Here is a 26,421-nt window from a genome sequence, read left to right on the forward strand (position 1 = left end):
AAATACTAAAATTAATTTTTCCATTGATTGAAGTTCATTCCAAAACAATAATTAATAATAATAACCTGGTCGCTATAAATTGTAAATACGAAGAGCAGGGGGGGCGTTGGAGTGACGCAAAAAGTTGCGCCAAAAAGCCTAGAATCGATGGAGAGGCTTGTGAACGCTTTCTCTGTGCTGGAGCTTGACGCCGAAGATGATGATCAAACGCGAGCCAACTCCAATGCTTCCATGGCCAAGGAAGGAACTTCCCGTTCTGGTTAGTTTTCCAAACTGATTTTTGCATCGTTTTCCGCTTCTGTAAACCCTTGTTTGATTGCCGAGAAAAAATTGAAGTCTTTCTTTGATGAACAAAATCGTCCATCTTTTCCTTTTCTTCTTCTTTTTTTTTTTTTTTTTTTTTTTGTTTTCTTAATTCCCTGATCTTTAGTGAAGAAAAATCTTGATTAACTTTTATTCATTGAAGAAATTTCGAGTTCCCATCTTTCTTTTCCTTATCTTATTAAGTTTATCAACATCTATTTTTCCAAACTTCTGCTTCTTATACTTGTTTAGTTTCGTAATGAACTAGATATAGTATCCAAGAAAACTTTTACATTGATTATGTTCGAAGATACTTAGCTTGAAGTTAGATCTTATTTTTGCTAATGTATAATGATGGTTTTTGATTACAGGAAAAAAAGAAAAGAGGGTTAATGGCTCAGATAGCATACATGTAGAAAAAGAAAAAGAGTGCCGTCCTAAAGAGAACAAGTTTCCCTCGCCCCTTGTGTGGATAGATTTGGAAATGACTGGTGAGAATATATGTTGTTAGTTCATTCCAAAAGATCGCTTACCTTTTCGATCCCAGTAAAATTCTTATTTGGTCTGAGGTGGCATCTCGGATACATTCATGGTTGTTGACACATGGTATAAAATTCTTGATTCTAAGACTCAATATTAGTTTCATTGTTTGCCTGCTCGCTGCAACCCTCATTTTTGACGGTCTTTTCTTTCAGCCCAGACACTTATGTTATTATTATATCAGCAGTTTCTTTTCTGTTGCTTCACTGTATTAGGTTTTCTCTAAACAACTTTCGACCCTATTGTGTCTGTTTTATTATTGCAATGGTGTTCATTATATGATCGTGCTATGGCTTGAAATTCTAAACTCAGTTCTTATCTCCTTGAGTTCTATGTATGTCAGGTTTAAATGTTGAAGTTGATCGAATACTAGAGATCGCCTGTATAATTACCGATGGCAAATTGACCAAATCAGTGGAGGTGTATGTCCTTTTCAATTTTGCAATGTCTGTGCCTGCTTTTGTGGTTTTTTAGTACTTTTATTATTTGGTTATTGTGTTTTTGGTGTGTCCATTTCTTGTTTGTTTAAGATATATCAACTTTTGCTTAGATATATCAACTTTTGCTTTTTGCCTTTCTGGTTTGTCAATGTTATGTTTCCATTCTTGTGTCATTGTCGTTTACTTACTACAACACTTTTGTTTCCCATTGATTGCATAGCGTAGCTTGTGATTCTCAATAGTTATCTCTATGTAACACTTAGGTTTGCGTCATTTTAAAAGAGGGAAATCAAACATTGTTGTGAATTGTGATTAGCCAGATATTCCTGCTAACGGTTTTCCAATTGTTATTAAAAGCTGATTATGGTTATTATATGAGTTATAGATTTCTAGTGTATCATGTAATTTGGGGAGTTAAGTAGAATAAAGACATAATTCCACGAAGAAGGTTTATCTATGGTAAGTAATTGTAGACACCTTCAATTTGTTTGTCTCATTCTTGTTAAATATTGTTTTGGGGTAGACGTCTCACTTGATGGCTGCATGTATTCCATGATGTATAATATGCTAAATAGCAGTAAAAAATTCTTGGGTGTGCTATATCACCTACACAGTAATCTGAACAAAAAGGAATGAAGGGATACATAGAGAAAAATTTCGAAATGTGTTGATACTTGGGAAAAAAAATTAATAGAGAAAAATTTCAAGATGTGTTGATTAGGGGGGGGGGGGGGGGGAAAAGGGTTTTGGGAATACTTGTGCACTTCAACTTCTAAGGAGTTTAAGGTGATAATTTTTTTTATGTTACATTTGAATGAAAAGAATGTTCTGTTGTCTAGTTTGGTTTTTGTATTGTTGTTAGTGGACTTCTTGTCCTTTTTTCTCTTATGTATAATTTATTTTATTAATTATGTGTATTTGTGATTCTCCTATCACCTTTTTCTTTTCCCCTTTATTATGATTTGGAAATTTTCTTGTTTTAGGGTCCTGATTTGGTTATTCACCAAACTAAAGAGTGTTTAGATCGGATGGGAGAATGGTGTCAAAGTCATCATGCAGCTAGTGGTAAGCAGCTAGTATTTATTTGTGGTTCCAGACTGCACCTCAAGCTATCTTATAAGTAGATGCTTTCTCTATATATCTACATGTGCATGCAGGTTGGTTCTCTTAATCGCAAAGTATGCTGGAATGTAACTAACAAATTTAGATAATTGTAGGGTTGACGAAAAAGGTGCTCCATAGTACAATTGGTGAAAGGGAAGCTGAAAAGCAGGTCTGTAAGAACTTTATTAAGTGATAAGATTTTAATAAGTACATGGGTTTTTTTTTATTTGAAACTTCAAGTTATGATTAACCTGGAGATGAATTTCTTATTACACTAGTGGAGTCTATTGCATGGATGTTGAAAATTTTGGAATATCCTTATTGATTTGGTCATGTATTTGCTAAGTTGCAAATTTGAATGGTTATATTGTTCTTGCATCTTTCCTTCTTTAAAAAAATATGGTAGTCATTCTTCATTGCTGCAGGTTGCAGATTTTGTAAAGAGAAATGTTGGTACATACAGGCCTCTTTTAGCAGGAAATTCTGTTTATGTGGATTTCCTTTTTATTAAGGTGACGTGAATTTTTCCCTATAATGTTGACCATTGACTTGATGCTAAATTTTTGTATATCTGATTTGTATATTATTTTGGAAATACTATGTTAGCATTCCTTTTGTTTTGCAAATTTTGTGGAGTTGGCCCCGTATTTTGAGAAGTTACATATAAATTTCATTTTGTCATAATGTTCTCTATCTCCATTTATATTATTTCCCTGCTTGTGAATGTAAATTCCAAGCATCTATTATACCTGTTTTTTTGTTTTTCTTCTATTATGTTATATTTGACTTCAATAGTTTGGTTACATTTTTAACCAGTCTTTTCTTGGCAGAAATACATGCCAGATTTGGCTAGTCTTTTCTCCCATGTACTAGTTGATGTTAGCAGTGTGAAAGCTTTATGCATGCGATGGTATCCTAAAGGTAAAGTCTTACATTACCACACGAATTCTGCAAAATTATCTTGATATCTGAAGGTTCTGTGACACATCCTTAAGAGAAATCTTGATCATGCATTGACATTTCTTATGCAGATCAGAGAAAAGCCCCTGTTAAAGAACAGAAACATAGAGCCATGGATGACATCAGAGAAAGCATCCAAGAACTCAAATTCTACAAGGAGAATATATTTAAAGTATCCAAGTCTAGAAAGTGATGACATTTTAGCTTTTGTATGAATGAATAGCTTTTGGTATATTTTCCAGTGTACTTCCATACTTATTTGGAATAGGATCTAGGCCTTATGTAAATTAGAAGTTCGGTTCTGAATATTCACTTCTTCGACCACTGGGGATTATGCAATTGTATTTTGTATTGGGAACCCAGAATTTTGTGTTAAAAATTGTGTTAGCATGTTGTATTTGTACCTTCACCAACTTCTAATAATAGACCAAGGTGTTGAAATTGCCTATGAACCCAATGAAAGGCCTTTTTTAGATGATAGATAGTGCTACAAGGAAAACTAATTTGGTTATTACCCAAAAAAAAACCACACACTCATTTGGCAGAAAACTGAATGTGCAAATAGCAAGATTGTTAGTCCACAAATTCATTCGACTCTGCCAGTGGCTAGAGCTTTTCTTAAACCTGATGGGATCCATTTCTTGACCTCTGATAGAATTGAATCCGGGCCTTTGGGCTTAGTTGAGACTTCTTGCTTCAACTTATAAGGGAGAAGACAAACTCCATTTCCTTGATGCGAAGAATAGACTAGTTTCGTAGCCAACAGGCGAAGGGATTGATTTTTGTGAGAGCATAAATTTTCATCATTTAGAAGAAAAATAGTTGATGAAACAATGGATCCTGTAGCGAACTCTTCGATTAATTGTAAGCTGTAAATATAATGTCAGCTTCAGTTTGTCTCACCATCTGAAGATTTTGATATTCACTAAAAAAAAAATATATATATATATATACATATATATCTGAAGTTTTTGATGGTCTCTAAGGAGCATCATAAACCTTTGGTAATGCATTTTGGACAACCACGTAGCTAGCTAGCAAGCAATTGAGTTTGAAAGGGATTTATCAGTATTTTTCTATATAAGTTTTAAAAAGGGTAATCATATATCAGTATTTTTCTATGTAAGTTTTAAAAAGGGTAATCATATATAAGTTTTAAAAAGGGTAATCACTGCCAGCCACTCAGCCATCACACCTGAGACAGAGAGTTGTAGTTCAAGGAATCTTTTTTATTCAACCGAGAAAAAAAAAAAAAGAAAAAAGAAAAGGAAGGGTAACTCAAGCTGTCAAGCAATTGAAATAATTAGTTTTTTTCATGAAGGTGATCCTCTATTTTGTTGCGTGCAATGACCAGAAACAAGTATCAAAAATCATTTTTCCCATAAAAAACTAATATATATATATATATATATATAAAGAAGTAGTATCAAAGATCATTTGGCAAAAAATTTGCTCTTCAATATATAATTTAATTAATTATAGTAAATTACATCATTTTTTTTTCTTTTTTTGGGAAAAACACCTACAGAATACAGATCTATCTAATGTTCCAAGCTCTCCCTCCTTGTCAAATTTTACATATAATTCGCCTAAGGAGTTATAGCGTCAAAATCAAAACATAAACTATTTGTATCACATTATGAGATTCCTGCAGGGAAAAGCGGACAACGCAAGAAAAGACTCAAGGCTTCCACAATTTCATCGTGCAGTCTAAACTGTAGGTGGCAACAAGATTTCTGTGGGGATGATGAGTTACCCCAATCACATCTTTTTCATGGACCTACAATCGACAATAGAAGAAGTTCACTGTCATAAATAATGCATATGAAACGCAGATGTCAAGCAAACCAGCAATTGTTTTTTCTTGGAAATCATTATTACAATAGAACGGACCATCTTTAGCATGTGAAATCTATCAACTTCATAACAAAAAGGGCCAACCATATTGGCCTTCAACCCTATAGACTCAAAGAAAACTAAGCCTTCTATCTCTCTCAAAGAAATAGTTATCAAATTTGATCCAACATAAAAAAATAAAAAAATAAAAAAATAAAAAAAAAATCTCAGTTCAAATAAATTCGACCAAAATCACCTACACATGTTGTCGACCTGCAGTCTTTCTTCTCTACCTAGATAATTGACCAACTAGGAAACATGATTGTACAATTCTTTATTTCTATTGACACAAAATTTTTACCAGGTGGAACAATATAGAGCCATAATTTCACCAATTCAGCTTCCATTTACATGAAAAGCTTACCTTCATTAGATGCTCTAGTTTACCAGATTGGTAGCTGAAACAGTATATGTTCCTGCAAATAATTAAATTATGTTAAAAAGCTTATAGAAATACCATAATCGATAAATGTCATTTTATAAATAAAAATACCTGTCTTCACCAACACAATAAATCCATTCCCCTTTAGGTGACACACAGGCTGCCACAAAGTCTCCTCCTTCTCTTTTACCAGATGAAAAACTCTTCACAACCTATGCCATAAGCAACCAGATATCAGTCAATTTAAATTCCCTCAATAATGCCATTTGCAACAACCAATAAATAACTGGAATTTGCTAATTATTTCTTTACTCTTTGGATAGACAAATTAAATTATCATCTTTTGACTCTACTGGGAATAAGGTAGTTTGGGATTTGATAGGTGCCAGATCAAATCCTTATGTGTGTGTCTGTGTGTGTTATAAAAATGTATATATAAGTGTATATAAATAAACAAAAATAATATATATATACACAAATAGATAAAAGATATTTTGTTTGTCTCAATCTTAGATAGAATAGATACCTGTCCTTGAAGAGTCATAATGTAGACGGACGATGTCTTATTGCATACAACAATGTGATCGGTATTCTTTGGGAAAAGATGAACAGAATTCACAGAAGCATCACCTCCCTGATAGTCCAAAAGGAAAAGGCTGCAGTTAAGACACCAGAACAACACACGATAATAACAAATATCACCACTGCATTTTAGATAGTGTCTCAATTTGGTCTCTAAACTTTAAGTAATGAAACATGAACTATAACATAATGTCAAATAAGTTATTCTGTTAAGTTTCCTATTAGTATGACATATGTTCGATTCAGCTCAACTACCAAGAGTTTTCAAATTGTAAGAAGTTGGGTTAGGACAGGAGACGAATAAATTATGGGAAGAGTGTAAAATGCAAAACTTCGTAACAAGCAAGGATAGATTTCTCTAACACACACAAACCCATACATACAAAACCATACCCTTAATGGAGGTGGTGGCTTAAATGTCTGTAGACAGTCAGTAGTCTTCACATCCCAGACCTATGAAAAGAAGTCAAAAGAGAGCACTCTATCATGAACCAAAGCCTAAAGACAGGATCCTCAATTATGAAACATATTTTAAGCTCACCTTGACTGTGCAATCACTAGATGCAGTGATAACACGAGTCCCATCATTTGTAAAAATTGCATCATTTACATATGATCCATGACCACGAAATTCTTTCAACAACTTCCCAGATTTTAGACCATGGACTCTGCATTCAACATAACACACTTCATCATTAGCTTATAGCAACCAAAAAGAAAAAACACTGCTGTTGTTAATTAATATAGTTAAAAAGTATCATTACGTTAGCATGACAACATAGTTTAGTTTAAGCATTTGGAGATTGAAACTTAACAAATATTACTGACAGTAATTTTAGACTGCCATATAAGTCAGACATATAAAAAATAAAGCACTAAAGACTAGAATGATAGAATAGCAGAATAGGGATAAATGGTGTCACATCTGAAAGGAAAAAAATAAATAGATAAATAAACTGTTGATTCATCACCCTAGAAAAGACCAGAAAAAACAAATCTGATAAAACCTTGCTGTACAGTCAAATGATGTACTTAGTAACTGGCTTCCATCTCGAGAGAAAATAACACTTGTGACACCCCGAGAATGTGCACGTTCAAGACGACGCAAGCACTGACCAGTCCTTACACGCCAAACCTGAAGTTAAATGACACATTAAGTTTTGCTATAAAAATCACTACTGAACTTCCAACTGACATGAATTAAAAGAAAACGAACTATATTAGCATAATAATAACACATGCTGAATGTTGACTTCAAGGACTTAAAGTAGGAAGAAAAATAAATCCCGATCCAAGAAAGTTTAACAAGACTTACTTTGATTTTTCCATCTTCTGACCCAGATGCAAGCATCTCGGAGTCCCTGCTAAAATCAACACAAAGGACTGGATCATCATGCATCATGAAAGCTTCCTGCAAAAGCATACAACATGAAACATGTATTGGTTCTAAATAAGGAAGTGCAGAAAGCATAAACACTAAAGCATGTATATTGAAATCAATAGAATATAAAAAGAAATAAAAATGCTTACATCAGCCTGGTATTGAAGATCCTTCTTCAGTTTCCCACTTATGTAGTCCCAAACCTGATAGTAATCCATAAATAATATATTAATAGATATTATCATTTAGATTATTCAAACATTAAGAAGTATTCAATTATATATACCTCAATAAATCCATCAACAGAACTGGATACAAGAAATTGCCCATCCGGTGAGAACCGAGCACATTCTGCATTACTTTTTGTCCCAAACTGCACCCAGAAGCCACCAAGCACATAAGATCAGATATTTCCTTAAATAAAAAACCATTTTTTCAAATGCTACAAGCCTACAACCATACAGATTGAATTTATGACTAGTGTAAAATAAAAACCAGAAAATTTTATGTTCTACTAGTGTAACTATTATGCTTATATTAGTAAACATACTTTTAGTATAACAATTTTACTCACTAGAATTATAAATATATGCATGCTGAAACAATTAGTGATGATAAAGGATAATGAGTGTGTCCTTTATAGGACGAAATATACACTGAACATTTAGTTACTAAGCTCATTGCATAAACTATAATAGCTTGGATGTTTACACAAATTGCAAAAATATGTCCACAAGGAGTAAGAATACTGAATCTAGAGGCTAAGAAATTTTACAGCATGTTAGCAAAAAGAGGATGTATTATTTAGGGTCATAAAGGTTTTAGGAAAATGTCACAGCCAGAAAGAAGATGTCAACACACCACTACACACATTACATAATCAAACCTAAAAATTTAATGAGATGATAACTAGGCATTACTAATCAATAAACAAATATCAGTTTCATATACTTCAAGTGGAGTCTCCATTTCATATACAAGGCTTTAACACATTTCAGTATCTCATTAAGTAAAGCTAAAACTGTATGACATCAAACTTATAAACTCCTTGCCTTTATTGTGTGTGCCAGAGTTGCCGGGTACATGTCATCTACATCTTGTTTCATAGCAGCAGTTCCTCGAAACAAGTCAAATTGTGTTCCTGGAGGAAGTAATCCTGAAGAGGATAAAAACATGGTGAGTATAAATTCTTCATTAGACAAATAATTCTCCGGCAAGTATACAGCCTCCAGCTAGGGCAACAAAGCCAGACCTGAACTATCAATAACAATTCCCCTTTGCAAATTTGACACTATAGGGGGAGAAGACAATCCATAACATATAAAGGTTGAAATTTAGGTAATAACACATTAAGTGTTTAATCCAATTTAAATTTGCAGAATGCATAATGATCCATCCACCTCTTGCACCCATCAAACACCTCTGATGCATATTGTAAAACTCCATAAGAGATAAAAGAGGGAGTGGGGGAAAGAGAGAAAAAGAAAAGGAGGGGAAGAGAAAATTAATGAGGGGCACCACATTCACAAGAACAAACTGATTAAGCTTCTTCTTATCTTGTAGATAATTGCCTACTAACTACTTGTACATAGCAACAAATAATTATTCATATCTTCACCTTGGTGTTGCTGCCACTTAAGAGCCTGACCAATTAAAGCCATTAATCGTGAAGGAGGCACAACAGTAACTTCCGCTGCAAGTGCTGAAAAATGCAGATGAGAAAAAAAAAAAAAAAATCACTAGTTTTTCAACAGATAAATAAGAAACAACACAAATGTAAAGAACTTATTGATGACAACTGTAATTAATTCTCTATGATCATCTTTTTCCAGCTTTATCATTTCTTAGATGTTACTATTTCTACCAGAGTCACTTGCTGAATAGAATTGAACTATTACAACTCTTAATTGAATTTTAAGCATGCAATGTATAATATAAAAACATTTCAAGAAACATAAGTGAGAATTTGATTAACAGTCATCATGCTGTTGTATTATTTATCATTTAAATGACAGTTCAGAGCTTTTCCCATTCCTAGAAGCACCCAACTTTGCTAGTTTCCCAAGTTCCAATCATGAATCTCTATAAGTATTGAACCATTTTAACAATTTTCATGGTAATCAAGTTTCTAACTCTCATGAAGATCATACGAAAACATGTTTCTTTACATGTTTACTTATCTTATTGCATATAACTAAATAACTCCAATTGATGGGGAAAAAAAAGCATACAAAACCTGTTGTATCCTTTAATTTTCTAAGTTATAGGCCATATTTACAATTATTCATGAAATAACAAGAAATTTTTTTTTTTTTTTTGGTGGGGGGGGAACCTTGAGCAATTTGTGCACGGCGTTTCTCTTTTGTTGACTCTTGATAAGCCTGTTCAGACCAAAAAAAAAAAAATCCATGACAATGATACCCATGGTACTGGATTGAAAACAAATCATATTTAGAAATGATTAATGCTAATAGCAGTACAAACAAATCTAGTGAGTCCTCAGGCGGAATGAAGTTGATGAAACAGTATCTACTGAGCATATTTGATTATCTGAAACTGAATATATACCTCATTTGGATCAAAATAAGTTCTCACAAGGAGATGTTCAAGTCGCAAGTACCGTTCTGGCTGTTCTTGCTTCATGACACCCATTACTTGAGTTTGCCTTAAAATAGCACGAGCAGTATCCAATTCTCGTAGTTCAATCATTTCTAATACAATCTGCGCAATTTACAATAGAAAAATTCATAATGTGCCTCACAAAAATTACAAAAACAATATTATAGTTTAAAGTTCAAAATGTGAAACCGATGTAGAAGCGATTCATTTGAAACTGGAACCAGTAAATTCAATCACTCTGACATGAAGATCTAAAGAAAAAGAGGATAATGTTGTTCTAATGGACCACAACAAAACAAAATAAAGATTACGAGCATTTGGTATCTGGATACTCCAATATAGAAGACACGATAATCAAAATGAAAGAGATATGATTGGGAAAAAAATTACAAAAACAACAACCTGACCTTACTCCCAAGAAATTCAAACCCTAAGAACTCTACAACATGTCAAACTTTGAATACACCAAAATGAACATGTCAAGGCTGGCTAGTCAAAACTTTCAACTCATCCAAAAAAAACACCCAAACTTAAATACTAAAGCCACCCCTAGCAAAGAGAATACCAATGTCCATAATTCTAACAACCAAGACATCTAATTGAGGAGCCGAATCCTCCCCAGCCATGTTACACATACATCAGTAAGTGATGAAAAGACTCCTGTCTCCCCTCTTCATAAAATTCTCGTGTATGACTTCTCTGGATACTGTAGTCCAACCAAAAAACCTCGGAAATTACACCAACACATTGAATGCTCTCTTCATAAGAACAGAAGAAGTGCGCTTGTAAAGCAATAAGAAACTTCACCGCTCACTTCTAAAATCTGTTATGTTCCTAACAATTATATCATCACATGTCATATCCACTAAAAAGACATGGATAGAATTATGAGAGGAAAATAATTACACTTCATGAATCATACATAACAGATGCAACATTCTCCTAAAACATAATACATGAAGATACAATGCTTATTCATTTGCATAGCAATTTGTGTTCTGAGATGCAAGGACCAATATATGACTAATTACTTATCTCAAACTAATATGCGCAAACATAAAATTCAGTCAGATTCTACATACCTGCTCATATAAATCTTCCAGCTTATTCCTAGGAAGCTTAAGCTGAGCCACTTGAGGCAATATTGCATCCCACCTTCCACTATTTATATCAGCGATAAATGTCTCTACACTGTCTACAGTATTTAAAGAAACCTGGCACTCACTCTGCAATGTCTGAAAGGTTTGATGCAAAGAGTTCTCTTTACAAAATTGAAGCACAATCTTGATCACACTGAAAAGCAAAAAATGCAATACCAGATTATATTTCCAGGTTAACAAAAAAATAAAATAAAATACCATTACTAAATCTTTGTATAATTAAGAATGCAAACATATCAAATGCCACCTAAATATCCTTACTTTTTCCCATAATATCTTTCATCTAACTATTTACCCCCAAAACACAAAAATCATAAGTTTGGCTCCACTCTATTCCAGAATTACCTCCCTCGCCCCTACTCAATTGACAAAAATAAAGGCAATTTTACAATATTAACACCAAAATTGTTTCTATCAAACAGGCTTATTCCTGGCGGCCTCTGCAAAAAGACAAATAGAATATTTTGCATTCGGTGCTTCCATGTCTTTTTTTCTCGGGAACCAAGCAACCAAGAACATATTTTGAAACCTAAAAATTCATAAACTAAAATCCATGCATTGTAAGTAGTAGTAGTAGTAGTATAAGTAAAGCTTACTCTCGAGCTTCGATTTCTAGAGTAGACATCTTCTCTGATATATATCAAAGAAATTTCGAAAATAAAGAATTAGGGTTTAAGAATAACGTCTCTCGGTCGAAGATGCAACTGTATAATACAAAAGCAACGAAGGCGACGAAGAACCAAGGGTTGGGTGGGTTTTGGAGGACGGGTCCATATTCATTAATGGATCCACTGGACCCGACCCATTTACAAACCTCTTTTTTTTTTTTTTTTCTTTTTTTTTTTTCACTTCAACATTTTCTCAATAAAAAATTTCGTTTTTAAATGTAAAATCCAAGCAAGATCCAACAGTCGAGCAAAACAAGAAAAAAAAAAAAAAATCACTTAGAGGATTGTAATGAAAGTTGGAACTTTTTTTTTTTTAACTATTTTTCAAAATTTTATTTTATAACGTTCTTGTAATATTATTATTATTATTATTTTTGGGTGAAATGTTCTTGTAATATATTTAGTTAGAAGAAGGTTACAGTTTTAATATCATGTCATACTCAATTTGTTAAAGAGTAAAATAGAATCAGTGTCTAACAAATAATGATTAGGAAGTGCGCTAACATATATGAAGTTGTTTATCAGTAGAAACAACATGTCATATATTTTTTTCTTATAAGTTTATTAGCTGAAAAATTAATAAATATTTAAAAAAAAACTAAATAAAATTAATTTTAAATTAATAAAATAATGATGTCTCTCTTTTTGTTTTTCATTATTTAGTAACCATTGTTGTTATCATTTATAAATTATTGATATATTTCAGATTTTTAAGTTTAAGGATAAAATTTGATTTTGAATATTCTCAATTCTTTCCCATGTGTAATAAAAATATGATTTTTTTTTTTCACACAAAAATATCATATCTCTAAATTTATTTTTTCCAAAAATAGAAAAAAAAAGAAAAAAAAAAAAAAAGAAAGTGCTAGATATCCGAAAAATCTAAACTTCTATGCAAGAAGATCTAACATAAATGACTGCAAAGATAATTTGAGTGTCAAATGTCCACGTTGCAAAATCTTATTGGGCAAGTGAACATAAGCGCATCGGTGCCACAGTTGTCGTGTCTGTTTAGAGTTGAAACTTTGACATTTTGTTGGGGAAAAAAAAATTAAATAAATAAATAAAAATTGAAGAACAAAATAGCGTCAAAGGGGGAGTATGTAACAACGTCGAGCTGCTGATCTGCTTGCCGTTTTCTTCTATTCAAACTCAGTTCAGTTTGATTCTTCAACTCCAAATCCCCATAAAGTAGTAGCAGTACTAGAGCTCAAATCCATTTTTCCACCTTCAAAGTCCTCCAGGTACACTATTCTCTCTCTCTCTCTCTCTCTCTCCCTATATATATATATATATGTGTGTGTGTGTGTGAATGTTATCTTTCTTTATTTTTCAATGGAGGGAAGGAGGTAAAGTTAAAGCAGAACCAACTTACAGTTTTTGTTTGGACTTTGAATTGAAGAATTTTGTTAGAAATATGCATTTATTAGGAGAATTCAAACTCGTCTATAAACGGCCAGATCAGGATGAATTAGATTTGATAAATGATGAGAATGATGAGTAAGGAATGGGAAAAATGAAAGAAACGGAGTTTGATATTATGCATTGTGGTTTGAATTTTCATCATTGTTCCTTGTTAGCTGTTAAAAATATGATTTTGATTTCCTTGTTCGCCCCCAATCAGCCAATTAGCATCTCTTGTAGGTTTGCTTAGTTTTGAGTCTCCAGATTTTATATTTTTATGTCTTGTTATTTTTATTTTTAAAAAAATGGTAATTTCATATTGATTTTTTTTGTTTTTTTTTAAATTGGCATTAGAATTTTTTTGTTTTTTTTCCTTGCTTCCAGGTGTTCCATGCGTGACAAAGTGCTAGCACTAAATCTAACCAGAATATCATGGTAATTCTTTCAAAGACAAATAAAAATAAAAACTGGAAAAGATACCATTTTTATTTGTGCTGTGAATTTTTTATGGAAGTATGCCATTTAAATGCAGAATTTCATAGTTGGAGCTTTTAAGCCGCCATGTATCGTTTCAATCTCATTTGCCGATGGAAGAACTCGCAAGCAGGTATTCGAATTAGTGATGGGCTGTCCCGCTATTGCATGTTTTAGTCACTATTATTATGTCATAATTCTTTGGTAATCTTCCGCTTAATTTATAGCTTCTAAAGTGCATGATTGACATTAACCTGATTTTTGGCAATCGCTGTGGGTTTTCGATAGGTGAGCTGAACCAAATTCCAACCTTAACCGTTTCTCTGGGTCTAGAATCTTGGGGAGTTTCTGGCCGATGCCCATTTTTTTTTTTTTTTTTTTTTTTTGGTGAAGTCTTTTGGTCAATCATAACAAACAATTTTCTATAAATCTCAAATAATTCTGTTCTAGAGCTCTATGCTAAGTATTTTACCTAATAACCTCTCACTTTGCTATTTTATGTGTTTCTATAGGTTCCTTTGAAAAAAGAAAATGGTCACACTGTTATGGTTCCTCTGTTCCAGAGCCAAGAAAACATTGTGGGCGAGGTATATTCTGCAGCATTACTAATATGTATGCTTTTCTGTCTTGTTAATGGTATTTCCAAACCGGATATGATGAATTCTTTTAATTGCATAATGGGATTTTAACTTTTGGAATTGCTGTTTTCAGGTTCTTATAGAACCAATACACGGTAAAAAACTCGAACATACTGGTGTCAAAATCGAGCTTCTCGGTCAAATAGGTGTGCTTCCTTAGTGATTTTATTAGCCTTATTTCTAAGGTTTATGAAGTATGTTTATGTACTTGCAATAAGTTATGCTTTCTTTCTTTATTCAGTAGTAAGATTAAATTTGTGTATAAGTGAAGTCAAATCAGTGTTATATTCTATGCGATGAGTTTCTGGTATCCATGCAATCAATATACTTTAGGCCATATAAACATCACTCATCTTTTTGGTCCCTGAAAGGCAATAAAGGTTGAGGATGTGTCTTGACACTAATATTTGATAGCAAGCTATTACTGCTGGAGTTTCTGCTTAAAAATGTTGACGTGGTGATTTTTTAATGGATACACAGTTGAAATTGTTAGTTAACTTGTCATTTTCAGATAAGCGCTAACCAAATTTGGTCTACCTTATATTGAAATATAAACTATTGGTGCATGAGCCATGTCATATATGCTGACCTATAGATAATCTTGTAATCCTTTGATGTTATCTGTTATCACAGTTTCTTAACCGTAATGTTACTTTTGCCTTAGCAGAATTGTATTTTGACAGGGGCAACTTTTACGATTTTACATCTCTAGGTAAGAGTCTATAATCTTTCTCTGTTTCTCTCATTGCTTTTCTTTAGAATGAAAATATCAGGTATATAAGTTGTTTTATTTTTAAATCGAATTCATGAAAATTATATTCTTCATGTGTTATTCTATTTTGATGGTAAAATGATTTCATTTCTCAATTAATTAATTTGTCTAACATTCATTGTTCCATGCAGTGCGTGAACTTGATGTTCCTGGTGAACTGTACGAGAAAAAGACATATCCCTTTGAGTTTTCTACTGTTGAAATGCCATATGAGTCATACAATGGAGTTAATGTAAGACTTAGGTATGCTTTCTGTCTAAGTTTCCCTCTACTGTCACGGATTATGATGTTATTATGCAGCTGATTAATATATATATCTTTTTCTTTGCATTATGAGATGATTTTACAACCTTTGGGCTGATTTGTTATTTTTGCTTCCTTGTAATCACATGTCCTTGCTTGGGCTGTGTATGGTGGTTTATATCAACAATTTATAATACAGTTTGAATGATTCCTAAACATTGGATGTTTGGTTATAGAAACTTAAATTATTAGAACTTGGTCATTGACTTGTGGCATATTGTTAATGCTTTTTGGGATTTCTGGGTTTCTCGGTCCCACTGAAATATGAATTCTTTTACTTTTAGATGAAATTGGAATATATTTCTTTTACATGGATGGAAAACAAGGTTCTTAGCTCCTTAGCATTTGGAAAACTTGCAGGTACATATTGAAAGTGACAATCAGCCGAAATTATGTCAGCAACATTGTGGAGCACCAGGATTTTGTGGTAATATATTTGTATTTGTTAGCAATATGTTGCTTACCTGGGTGAATGACTATGTTTAGCATCTTTATTTCCTCCAATAAATATAGTTGCTGGCTATATAGGATGTATCTTAGTTAAGTATATGTACCACTGCATATTTGAATATCACACTAGTGGAGTTGCATATTCAGTTGTGATACTGTATTTGCAGTTTCTAGTACTTCCTTTCCTTATAGATTTTATGTCCTGAAGTAGGAGTTGATTGACTTATGTTGTTAAAAGAGTGAAAAATACAGGCTACAGATTAAAAATATGTTACGGAGGTTTGAACTACATATGATTCTAGAATGGTAACACATTAAACTGCTTTTAGTTCATTTCTAGCTGCATGAAAACCCTAGACTCTAGAGCACCTCTGCATGCATCCAGAGTCTGTGTGCCACCAAGTCCCTGTTTAACCACTTACATTCATAAACCTCCAAACAGGCCCTAACTCCTATCTTAGGAATGCAAATAGGGTATCATTTGAAGCATCTGATGTATGTTAATTGCTTCAGTTTTCTTGTCAGATCTATGTTTCATTTTTTTATTTGTTTTTTTACTATTATTTTCTGAATCAGGTGCAGAACTACACTCCGTTGCCATCAATTAATAACAGCATTAAGGTAAGTTTTCTGTTTTTTCTTTATAATTTCATTGTCTACTTCTTTTTGGATAATTGGTGTGAGTACGTACTGTTGTTCAATTACAAGCTTCTAGTTCTGATTCCTGGAGCATAAAACAAGTATTCTACAACCTTAATACATATACATGGTTTTTCATTCAATACATTTCTCTGTTTCTGTTCAAGTATTCCTTTTTCAATACATAGTACTTATTCTTTGTTCAAAACAAGTAAGCCCCCCATTATATAATGCAATATCTCAATCTTTTGCTAATTTTTCTACATACGATTTCAGTTAAATTTTGTACCGTCATGTGTTTGGTCTTGAAAGGATGGAATCAATGTCTTTTTTTTATTGCGGTATGATTTTTGTACTAGAGGAAGCCATGGGGTAGGCCTGTTGGATTTTAGTTGTTGTTTATTTGTTGATATGCTGATAAAAATTTGCTATTTTATTGTACATGCCATTCCTGTATGTTGAATAGATTCTTCATGCAGATGGAAGTTGGAATTGAGGATTGCTTGCACATTGAATTTGAGTACAATAAAAGCAAGTAAGTACATATGGCGCTCAAGCTCAATGATTAATTTCATTGTTTTCTAGAAGACAATACCTTATTTAAGTTATAAAATGTTAGGTATCATCTGAAGGATGTTATCCTTGGAAAAATATATTTTCTTCTGGTTAGAATCAAGATTAAGAATATGGAGCTTGAGATCAGGCGACGAGAGTCGACTGGATCAGGGCCTAATACATATGTTGAAACGGAGACACTAGCAAAATTTGAGTTGATGGATGGTGGTCCTGTGAGAGGTACAGTGTTTCCTAGTGTTCACGTTATCTATATTGGTTTATTTTCCAAAAACCTGTTGATGATTCTCTAGCATTAGTCTTTACAGTCACATCTTCTATACTTGTTTCTGTGTTTTGATATTTCCTTTGTGTGGCTTTTTTTACCATATTTTTAACTTTAATACTCTGATCGTTGGCATCAATCATGCTGGCGTTCTATCAGGCTCCTGTGTATTAGCAGGTTTCTTTCTTCGTGTTTTATTCCTTTAGTCAGCAAAGATCACCTTTGCCTTGTTGCTCAGTTTCTATGTCGATTGATAACACCATGGTACTTACTGGCGTATGCACACACATACATACAGAGGCCATACAAATTCAATAGGAAACTACACCAACCATAAAAATTTAGAGAACCAGCAATAAAACAATGTCCAATTAGTATATTTTCTGATTATGAATTGTTAGAATTAGACAATTTATACTCCCAGTTGAAGTAGGTTTTCAGACTACCATAACCATTTTGCATTTGCAGGAGAATCAATTCCAGTTAGACTATTTCTTAGTCCATATGAACTTACACCGACATATCGCAATATCAACAACAAGTTTAGTGTGAAGTATTATTTAAATCTGGTTTTGGTGGATGAAGAGGATCGGCGGTATTTCAAGCAGCAAGAAATCACAGTGTACCGACTTGAAACTTGACCATTTCTATAGCTTGGATGGATCCAAACACAATAAGGAGAAAAAAGCGTGTATAGGCTGCGGCATTGGAATGACTATTTGTTTGGTTTTTAAAAGCATAAAGACATGGTTGGTTATTTATTTGGGTCCTCGAATGGTATTGGTGTAATCTGTAATTGTCTTTCTTACATGGAAGTTGTCTCTGGCTTTGTAGCAAAGCTTTTATGTTCTTCATACTTTACTAGTTTTGACCTTTTTAAGCAATGTCTTGAACTGATAGAATAAACAGAGTATATGATTCGAAGTATATAGGCCATTTATACAGATGTTTTATTCCGGATATACAAGACTGTTAAGCCTATATCAACATCATCGCTTTATCACAATTGCATATGGCCAAGTATCTCTATCATGAACCTTTTCCCAAAAATAAAAAATAAAAAATGGTCTCTCTATCATGAAGCAACCATAAATAAAATCCTCAACTGGGAACATTGATCGGAAAATATGAAAAATTTATTTTCATTCACCTTAAGCATGGAGTGGTTGATTTATAACTTACAAGTAATATTCAAATTATCTACGTTTTTACTTGTGATATTTATCTTATTCATGCATTTTTTTTTTATTTTTTTTGTTTAAATGTATTTATTTAGGTTTTGTGCATATGATTATAAACTAAAATTGAAAAGAAAATTAAACATAAGAAAATGAGATGAATTCTCATATATAATATATATACCGGTGAGTTCTTTCATATATACACATATATTTATTTTAATAATTTATTATTATTATTTTGGTACTTGAATCTCATTCAATACTTGGTCCACATAACAAAACGGGAAAAATATTCTACAATTTGTCAGCAATGGCTGATAAAGAAAGCACATGTACATCCCAGCTCCTAATATCAAAAGCTTGGGCAATTATAATTATGTTTACATGAGATAATTTATATATATTTGCCAATAGTGTTTTTAACTGTTCGGCGTGCGTCTGTAAGAGTTTGTGTTGGAATCATCAGAATCTTCATAGAATCATACTGGCCTTACAATCCACATCTTAGAATTCTCTGTAGATTCATAATTTTACAGTCTACAATTTCATATTGTCATCAATAATCATAAAAACAGAAAGTTCAATTAAAAAAAAAAAAAAAAAAGATAATAATAAGAGAGATCAGAAAATATATTTAAGAATATACAGGTCCGTTCTATTAGTAATTATCTATGTAGTAAAATGGTGCAAAAAGAAACATTTGCACCTCTGTAAATCATAACCATGCTTTCCAATACTAATAACACAGGAAAACATTTTGGTGAAGACATGTCTGTTCAATACCATGAAAACCAAACCCAAAGAAGGAAAAAGAATGAACATATGGAAAAATGAGAGAACATTCTTGCTGGTTGCTTGATGGCCAAGAAAAAACGAAAAAAAAAAACACTGATTTTCACACCACTTCAGAGTGGAAATTGATTGCTTTTTCACTTGGTTTCTTGCATGTCTTCCTCGGTTTTCCAAACGACATCGTCCAGGGAAGTTGACAGGTTCTTATAGAACTAAATCAAAGAGAAACAACAGAAAAGATTCAAACTACATTATTAACTTGAATGTTATGGAATTTAATGTCCTCCTCTATAATGTCTACCAAACATCAAACTGAAAATAATAATAGATGAAAAGAGTACCTTATGGAACTCCAAGGTGTCTCCTTTCGCTTTTCGAACCTCAACCATATGGAGAGAAGGTGCAACTTGAAATATCTGATAAGAAAACAAGAAACCTCAAAATCAATGAGAAGGTACATAGTGATACTTTCTCAGGGATAATTAAGCAATTGTGAATCATGCACCTCTGTGGCGACATTAAGGTTTCCCTTTCGTCCAGCTTTCACATTTTCCAGCTTCAACTGTAGGCGACAGTAAAAACACCCATTATTTTCCAGCTAAGTTCTGAAAAAAAAATCAGATTTCAGAGACAGACTTTATTTGTTGCTAGCTATTTGTGACCTTGTAGTTTTTCTTCTGTACATCAAAACCAAGTGGCTTTGCTGCTTCTTCAATCTTATTAATTATTTCATTGGCAGGGCTTTTGGATGTGAACCTTGTTTCTCTCTTAAATCCCTGTAACCATGGACATAATTAGAACATGAACAAACATTAGATAAGCAACACCAGTAATCAAGAAAGAAAATCTCAAAAAAAACAAATATATATATAAATATATATGTTAACCCCTTTGAAAGTTAATGCATGAAATAAAGTATTCAAGGCGGGTACCTGTTCACTACCAAACAAATTGCCAAGGTTCAGCCCTTTTGACATTGAAATTAACTCAAATGCATTCATAGCTGCTGGTTGTTCTTCCTTCTTTTCTGTCACATGGTGTTCCTGTAAAAAAGCCAGCAACACATGAGAAAATCTTTATGACAACAGGCAGATGTTTCCTCAGGTTTAATGCTTCAAACATGCTTAGCACAGCAGGCAGAAGAAATAAACAAAGGAAAAATCTAATTAATAATTAGCAGTGATTATATTCAACATACTTCTGAATCCTTGAAAACAGCTTCTACGTCATCCAAGTTTGTATCTTCTTTCTCCTCAAATACGGGAGGCTTATAATCTTTCTTAAACCATTCATCTTCCAAAATTTCAGCTATAGTGATACGCTGCCACAGACCACACAATAGATCAGAAATGCCACCTAGAAACACAACTATTCTATAATTCCAGATAATAAACATATTTATAGGGTACTTTTTCAAAACTCTTAAGGCTAGATGAAAAACTCCTTGAGGTGCAAATTTTTCTGGTTAGGGGTAGAAGAGAATGGGGAAAGGACTAAGGAGTTGCAGACTTTACATATTAAATGATGAAAAATCCTATAAATGCAGAATGCAACTAAGACCAAGTACTGATCAAGACTTTGCATACAGCCTTGTCAATCTAGCTAAATATATAAAAATTAAAATAAAATAAAATGAAAATGAAAGCAAATTATTTACAGTCATAGGGTTCGGATCCAAGATTCTAGCAATCAATTTCATGGCACTGAAAGTGAGCCAAGGGGGGCAAGTGAATTCAGCAGCAGAGATCTGCACACAATGAAACAGAATGTCAAACATAGAAGCTAAGAAACCTGAGAGGTTGTGCATCATAGAATTAGTAAAATGCTCACTTTTTTATACAGGTTCATAAGATTAGAATCATCAAAAGGCAAGTACCCTGCTAGTAATACAAAGAGAATCACTCCACATGACCACAAGTCCGCAGTCGCCCCATCATAGCCTTTATCATTAAGGACCTGAACACCAAGACATTTCATTTAGATGATTAAGAAACAAACTACTAGAAAGAGGAGGTTTTTTTTTTATTGAAGAAATTTAAGCCTGGTATGATTTATGATAAGGGTCCATACCTCAGGAGCAACATAATTTGGAGTTCCACAGGTTGTGTGAAGCAGGCCGTCATCCTGTAAACTTAACCTTTCAGTAAGAAATTAAACATGGACTTTGTGATATTAAAGCCATTTCTAGAGCATACCAATCTTCTAAAACTATTATTATGACAAGTGCACCCTAAGAACACTACTGATGGAAATCCAACTTCATAGATTTATACTGAATTTAGTCTGGCATTACCAAACCATGTCTTAGCACCAAAACCAATTGATCTACAATTGTTAAACTCTAAAAGAAACATGCTCGACATAGTACTCCTACTTTTTAGTTGTGATTAAACTAAGTAATTTCGTTCCTGCTTTATCAGAGCTTTCTGAATTCCATATGTATTTCATGTATCTCCTCTTATATTAGGAATCTTCAATTTCCAAGAATTTTCGAAAACTTTCAATCACCAGGATTGCAATTATGATTAGCATCCAAGTAATTATTAGAGTCCTCCAGTCATTATTTACTCATTGAAAAACTCCAATTTATATTAGTTTTCTTTCTAAAAACGCTAACAATAACACCGGATCAGTTAATAATTCCTTTATCTTCATGTTAATATGATAAAACAACTTTGAAGTTGTATTTCTTGAGCCAGCAACATTGGCACTGAAAACCTTAAACCAACAATTTCATTTCACCCCAAACAAAAAAAAAAAAAAAAAAAAGAAAAAAATTGGGGAAGCCAAATTCATTTTACTCAGAAACATATATATAGATAAAAAAAAATATTTTCAAACTAATAATGTTAGAACTTAGTAACAGAAACCACTTGCCCTGAAGTCCATGATTGTCAACGATGTTGTATAAAGCATCTCATTATTAAATGCCGTACCGTAAGATCACACTTCCACACAACCTCACAAGTACACGTTTGGCAGCAAAGCAGTGACATTGATAATTCTATATTCATGAAGAAAAGTAAAATGTCACTATTACCCTGACTTGTTGCGACAATGCACTCAATCCAAAATCCGAAACTTTTAGATTTCCATAGGCATCCAACAATAGGTTCTCTGGCTGCAAAATTTAACCATCAAAACAAAATATAACTAGCAATTTTTTCCTATATTCATATTTATAATCAGCATGTGCTAACAGGTTTAGTACCTTCAGGTCTCTGTGATAAACACCTCTGCTATGGCAATAATCCACTGCATTAATAAGCTGTTGGAAATATCTACGTGCTTCATCCTCTCTCATCCGTCCATGATTTACCTTCATAATCACAAAGAAATTTTGATGAGAATATATGCATTCCTTTTTCCAGATAAATTGGGAAAGCCCATATCTGATTGGTCAAGAGGCTTAGGTACAAAAATGAATGAGGAACATAAACTGTCGGATAAGAAATATTTCTATCTATTAGGAAAGGCAAACTGCAGCCGCAGTTCCATTATATGGTTGTTTTTCCACGAGGAATTTGAAAGACTTAAATGTTGATGAGAAAAAATTGATTAATAGGAGTGGCAGAGAGAGATTTGCTACTCACAATTTTGTCGAAGAGCTCCCCTCCGGTAACAAATTCCAAGACTATAAATATCTTTGTTTTGCTTCCCATCACCTGAAAATAGATGAACTAGTAAGACAACACAATCTGAAAATAGATTAGTTTAACTTTAAAATTTAACAGGCACTTTGTTCTCATCTCAACTTTCTTGCAGTTGTTCTTGGTGATGGAAGGTGAAAATATTGGTACTGGGGGATGTCACTGATACTGGAGATAGAAACAACTGGTTAAGCTCATGCAACAACAAGAATTACCGGGTAGAGGTAGTGGATGAAGGTTGGCCGATTTAACATATGTAACAGATATTTTAGTGGTGCCTGCCTTCTCAGAGGTGTTACGACATCTTTGGTTTCACTAAGAATGCTGCAAAGTTGATATAATTCTTCAAAGCAGCACCACGTCATGCATGAGAGACTGGCCTTAAGGTCTGTATCTTAATATTATACCCCAGCTGACAAGTTGTTATGAGACATTGAGAATAAAATTAAAGTTTTAATAGAATTTGGATCAACCTATGGAGTAGGAATACAAGCAATGGGAACAAACACTATAGATGTCAAGACTGTAGCTGAATATGCACTAATTTATTTCCAATTTATAAATGTGGTACACAGGGATAACCTAACAGATATATATATATATATATATATATATAGAGGGAGAGAGAGAGAGAGAGAGAGAGACCTCATACAACCGAACAACATTTGGATGCTTAATTAACTTCATTGTTGCTACTTCTCGCTTGATCTGCAACAACAAGAAGAAACATAGAAGCGATCAAATTATGAAAAGAATAAATTTCTGATGATGCTTAGGTGAATGATTATAGTTTCTAATGATGCTTCGGTGAAGAATTCTAGTCAAAAACCTCTTTCAATGATAAAAGTTTCAAAATAAATATCAGAAATACTACAATATGAATAAATAACAATGTATCTATATATCTCTATTACCAAACAAACAAATATATATATATATATAATATAGACATGAGAGTTCCATGGTGCTTAAAAAAATATAAATAAGATATATGGTTTAATGAACAAGTAAACAGAAAGATGCATCATCTAAAAACAAACAAATCAGTGGAATTTGGTCTAACCAATCAGGAATGCATAACATCATCCACTAAGGTTCTCAAACCGAAAGCAATTGACAAATGAAAATTCTTTCCCAATTAAGTGTCAGGACTCAAATAGAAATCAAACAAGTAAGCAACCAAGAAAATGCTAGTTCTTTCCACATTATCAGGAAACTATGTGCTGGGGGCTTGAAGAGACCTGTTCAGCCATCTTGTGTTTGAGAACCTTCTCTTTGTCAAGTATCTTAAGAGCCACAGGTTCTCCAGTCTCAGAATTTCTTGCAAACTTCACTTTTGCAAATGTTCCCTCCCCAATTGTCCTTCCCACCTCATATTTACCCACTCGACGCTTGACTTTCGGTTGATTCATTCTTAGTCCACTGGTTGAACCTTCTGATAACTTATGTCCTTCCAGCTCTTCTTAGAGAAGTCCTGAATTACACATCAAAACTTAAGTCTTGGAAAGCTTGATACACAGTATAAGTGTAATAATCTCAAAATGGAACAACCATCCCCTAAAACACTGTAAAATTAGAAAATGATCACATTTGCAGATCAATTCGGATCCCCTTTATACTATATTTTAAGTGGTTACGTAATAGGCAAATATAAAACGTGATACATATGCAAGAAACCTGAAAGCAATTCCCATTTGCAACTGCCACAAAACCATAAGATCATCGTGAAAAAGAAAAAAGAAAAACAAACCCAGAAAATTAGTCTACCATTGTATCCGAACAAAAAGCCAAAACAAGCATAATACTCTTAGGATACATTCAGGATAGGAGGGAGAAGGATCTATTATTAAAATCCACCACAGATCAAAATGACAAAATAACCAATATTTAAAATAGCGAACTTTGTGTTCAAAATAAAATAAACAAAGGAATGGACAACCTCGCCTAAATTTCTGGGTATAGAAAGGTCTTTCACAAAGAAGTAAATTAAAAATAAAAAAGTAAGCTTTAGAGTCCGAACCTAACAGCTTACATAGTTGTCAATTATTGAATCTCAGAAGCATATTCTTATTCGTGATTCCATACCTAAGACATAATCTAACAGACCATTTGAGGATATGACTGAGAAAGAAAGCAAAAAGATTACAGAAAGTGCTTCAAAATCAAGCAGTCTGATCCCACGATCGAAACCCAAAAGCAAGTTAAAACCAAAACAAGAAAGCCAACCACTCTATTCAACATCCTTCATTGATTGAACTATAGATGGTAAATAAATCAACTTTAAAATTTAAAACTATGATCAAACTTAACCAAATCCAAAGAGGTGGATATGCTGAGAACCAAATTAAGCTTTCCACACGATTACAAGAACATGATACAGATATAGAAAAATTTTATCACTAAACTAATAAAGAACTCTTTTCAAAGACACATGCAGTTGCAGAATATCATTAAAAAAAAAAATCCAAACTCTTTCAAACTTAGCTACATCTCGGCTATCCAAAAACCCCCACATGCAGGGAGATCAAACCCAAGAGACCCAGAAAAGGGAAACTTTCGAAAATAGAAACCCAGAATGAAAAAATCGAAAACAGGAACTACCCAAAACTCGAAAACGAAAAGCCCAGTCAGCTTTGCTAGCTTGAAAGACCACCCAGGTGCCTTAAAATAACCCAAGTTCTAGAAATCGGCGAGAATTGGAGCAGATATGCTTATTTCAGCAAACAGTCAAGGACAAATTGAAACAAAAACGTCAGACAAAATATGTACATATATAAAATTATATACACAAATCAGTATAGTTTTAAGGAAAAAAAATTTAATAATACAAGACTAATAGTAATTAAGTAGATAAAATTAAATAGCACAAAAAACGTGGGAATTCAAAAACAGAGTAAGAGAGAGGATATACTTTGAGAAATGAGCTAAGAAGAAAAGCCGACAAGTTGTTGCTGAGGAGCTGAGTTACGGTATAGAAATTGCTACGCCTTTTGGTAGGCTGAAAAGACACACAAAAATGGTTGGGATTTCGATGATTTTTTTTTAAAATAATTTTTGCCTAAAGATCTCATTTACTGCAAGCAGACAAAGAAAGCTTCTCTGTACTCTATTTCCTTTTCTTCCATACTACCAACCATTGGTCTATCATCACAATTTTTTCACTGTGATTATACTTTTTCAGGATAATGATTAAAATGGGTTTTGATTAAAATTAATTATAAAAAATAAAAAATAAAAAAGTGAAA

At 33.0% G+C, this 26,421-nt stretch overlaps 4 protein-coding genes across 7 annotated transcripts; 2 read left to right on the top strand and 2 right to left on the bottom strand.

Annotated features, from left to right (window-relative positions):
* Window positions 1–8: 8 nt before the first annotated feature.
* LOC107410418 (oligoribonuclease) lies at window positions 9–3,799 on the top strand. Of its 2 annotated transcripts, none has more exons than XM_048467919.2 (8): window positions 9–259; window positions 675–794; window positions 1,172–1,263; window positions 2,267–2,348; window positions 2,501–2,556; window positions 2,813–2,899; window positions 3,218–3,308; window positions 3,419–3,799. In XM_048467919.2, exons 1-8 carry the CDS (start codon window positions 148–150, stop codon window positions 3,538–3,540), a joined length of 762 nt encoding a protein of 253 aa, XP_048323876.1. In that variant the 5' UTR covers window positions 9–147; the 3' UTR covers window positions 3,541–3,799. The 2 variants fall into 2 exon arrangements, with proteins under 2 accessions (XP_048323876.1, XP_015873331.2); XM_016017845.4 differs by having other exon boundaries at window positions 23–259; window positions 1,187–1,263.
* A 984-nt stretch (window positions 3,800–4,783) lies between these two features.
* On the bottom strand, window positions 4,784–12,123 carry LOC107410417 (suppressor of mec-8 and unc-52 protein homolog 1). Its single transcript, XM_016017843.4, has 16 exons — window positions 11,964–12,123; window positions 11,290–11,500; window positions 10,157–10,309; window positions 9,921–9,969; window positions 9,207–9,290; window positions 8,641–8,744; window positions 7,875–7,961; window positions 7,738–7,791; window positions 7,523–7,618; window positions 7,215–7,342; window positions 6,749–6,875; window positions 6,601–6,660; window positions 6,152–6,259; window positions 5,737–5,837; window positions 5,608–5,659; window positions 4,784–5,127 (listed from the first exon to the last, which is right to left on the bottom strand). The coding sequence occupies exons 1-16, from the start codon at window positions 11,990–11,992 to the stop codon at window positions 5,029–5,031; spliced, it is 1,542 nt and encodes a 513-aa protein (XP_015873329.1). The 5' UTR covers window positions 11,993–12,123; the 3' UTR covers window positions 4,784–5,028.
* A 944-nt stretch (window positions 12,124–13,067) lies between these two features.
* LOC107410415 (vacuolar protein sorting-associated protein 26A) lies at window positions 13,068–18,480 on the top strand. 2 transcript variants are annotated; one of them, XM_016017840.4, is made up of 12 exons: window positions 13,070–13,279; window positions 13,824–13,874; window positions 13,972–14,046; window positions 14,426–14,500; window positions 14,625–14,697; window positions 15,219–15,263; window positions 15,455–15,566; window positions 15,987–16,053; window positions 16,653–16,697; window positions 17,195–17,250; window positions 17,335–17,510; window positions 18,022–18,480. In XM_016017840.4, the coding sequence occupies exons 2-12, from the start codon at window positions 13,872–13,874 to the stop codon at window positions 18,192–18,194; spliced, it is 900 nt and encodes a 299-aa protein (XP_015873326.1). In that variant the 5' UTR covers window positions 13,070–13,279; window positions 13,824–13,871; the 3' UTR covers window positions 18,195–18,480. The 2 variants fall into 2 exon arrangements, with proteins under 2 accessions (XP_048323874.1, XP_015873326.1); XM_048467917.2 differs by lacking the exon at window positions 15,219–15,263 and having other exon boundaries at window positions 13,068–13,279.
* Window positions 18,481–19,340: 860 nt separating this feature from the next.
* LOC107410429 (CBL-interacting serine/threonine-protein kinase 3) lies at window positions 19,341–26,302 on the bottom strand. Of its 2 annotated transcripts, XM_048467913.2 has the most exons (16): window positions 26,088–26,302; window positions 25,778–25,886; window positions 24,418–24,650; window positions 23,822–23,884; window positions 23,120–23,191; window positions 22,738–22,845; window positions 22,567–22,647; window positions 21,597–21,650; window positions 21,357–21,482; window positions 21,184–21,273; window positions 20,725–20,847; window positions 20,459–20,569; window positions 20,189–20,302; window positions 20,032–20,088; window positions 19,868–19,942; window positions 19,341–19,738 (listed from the first exon to the last, which is right to left on the bottom strand). In XM_048467913.2, exons 3-16 carry the CDS (start codon window positions 24,586–24,588, stop codon window positions 19,664–19,666), a joined length of 1,320 nt encoding a protein of 439 aa, XP_048323870.1. In that variant the 5' UTR covers window positions 24,589–24,650; window positions 25,778–25,886; window positions 26,088–26,302; the 3' UTR covers window positions 19,341–19,663. The 2 variants fall into 2 exon arrangements, with proteins under 2 accessions (XP_048323870.1, XP_024926764.1); XM_025070996.3 differs by lacking the exon at window positions 25,778–25,886.
* Between the last annotated feature and the right edge of the window lie 119 nt (window positions 26,303–26,421).

This window comes from Ziziphus jujuba, chromosome 10 (assembly GCF_031755915.1).
Source record: "Ziziphus jujuba cultivar Dongzao chromosome 10, ASM3175591v1".
NCBI classification, from domain to species: domain Eukaryota; kingdom Viridiplantae; phylum Streptophyta; class Magnoliopsida; order Rosales; family Rhamnaceae; genus Ziziphus; species Ziziphus jujuba.

What these genes read in the sequence shown, in the direction of transcription:
- LOC107410417 (XM_016017843.4), bottom strand. Translation starts at nt 11,992, where the DNA reads ATGTCTACTCTAGAAATCGAAGCTCGAGA. An exon ending in CCGTGCACAAATTGCTCAAG is followed by an intron (nt 9,291 to 9,920) that starts GTTCCCCCCCCA and finishes TGCATTTTTCAG; the next exon opens with CACTTGCAGCGGAAGTTACT. An exon ending in ATCTTCAATACCAGGCTGAT is followed by an intron (nt 7,619 to 7,737) that starts GTAAGCATTTTT and finishes ATGCTTTTGCAG; the next exon opens with GAAGCTTTCATGATGCATGA.
- LOC107410415 (XM_016017840.4), top strand. An exon ending in TTACGATTTTACATCTCTAG is followed by an intron (nt 15,264 to 15,454) that starts GTAAGAGTCTAT and finishes TGTTCCATGCAG; the next exon opens with TGCGTGAACTTGATGTTCCT. An exon ending in TGGAGCACCAGGATTTTGTG is followed by an intron (nt 16,054 to 16,652) that starts GTAATATATTTG and finishes TTTCTGAATCAG; the next exon opens with GTGCAGAACTACACTCCGTT.
- LOC107410418 (XM_048467919.2), top strand. Translation starts at nt 148, where the DNA reads ATGGAGAGGCTTGTGAACGCTTTCTCTGTGCTGGAGCTTGACGCCGAA. An exon ending in AATTGACCAAATCAGTGGAG is followed by an intron (nt 1,264 to 2,266) that starts GTGTATGTCCTT and finishes TTCTTGTTTTAG; the next exon opens with GGTCCTGATTTGGTTATTCA. An exon ending in AAAGGGAAGCTGAAAAGCAG is followed by an intron (nt 2,557 to 2,812) that starts GTCTGTAAGAAC and finishes TCATTGCTGCAG; the next exon opens with GTTGCAGATTTTGTAAAGAG.
- LOC107410429 (XM_025070996.3), bottom strand. Translation starts at nt 24,588, where the DNA reads ATGAATCAACCGAAAGTCAAGCGTCGAGTGGGTAAATATGAGGTGGGA. An exon ending in ATGTTGTTCGGTTGTATGAG is followed by an intron (nt 23,192 to 23,821) that starts GTCTCTCTCTCT and finishes ATCTATTTTCAG; the next exon opens with GTGATGGGAAGCAAAACAAA. An exon ending in CAAATTATGTTGCTCCTGAG is followed by an intron (nt 21,483 to 21,596) that starts GTATGGACCCTT and finishes CTTGGTGTTCAG; the next exon opens with GTCCTTAATGATAAAGGCTA.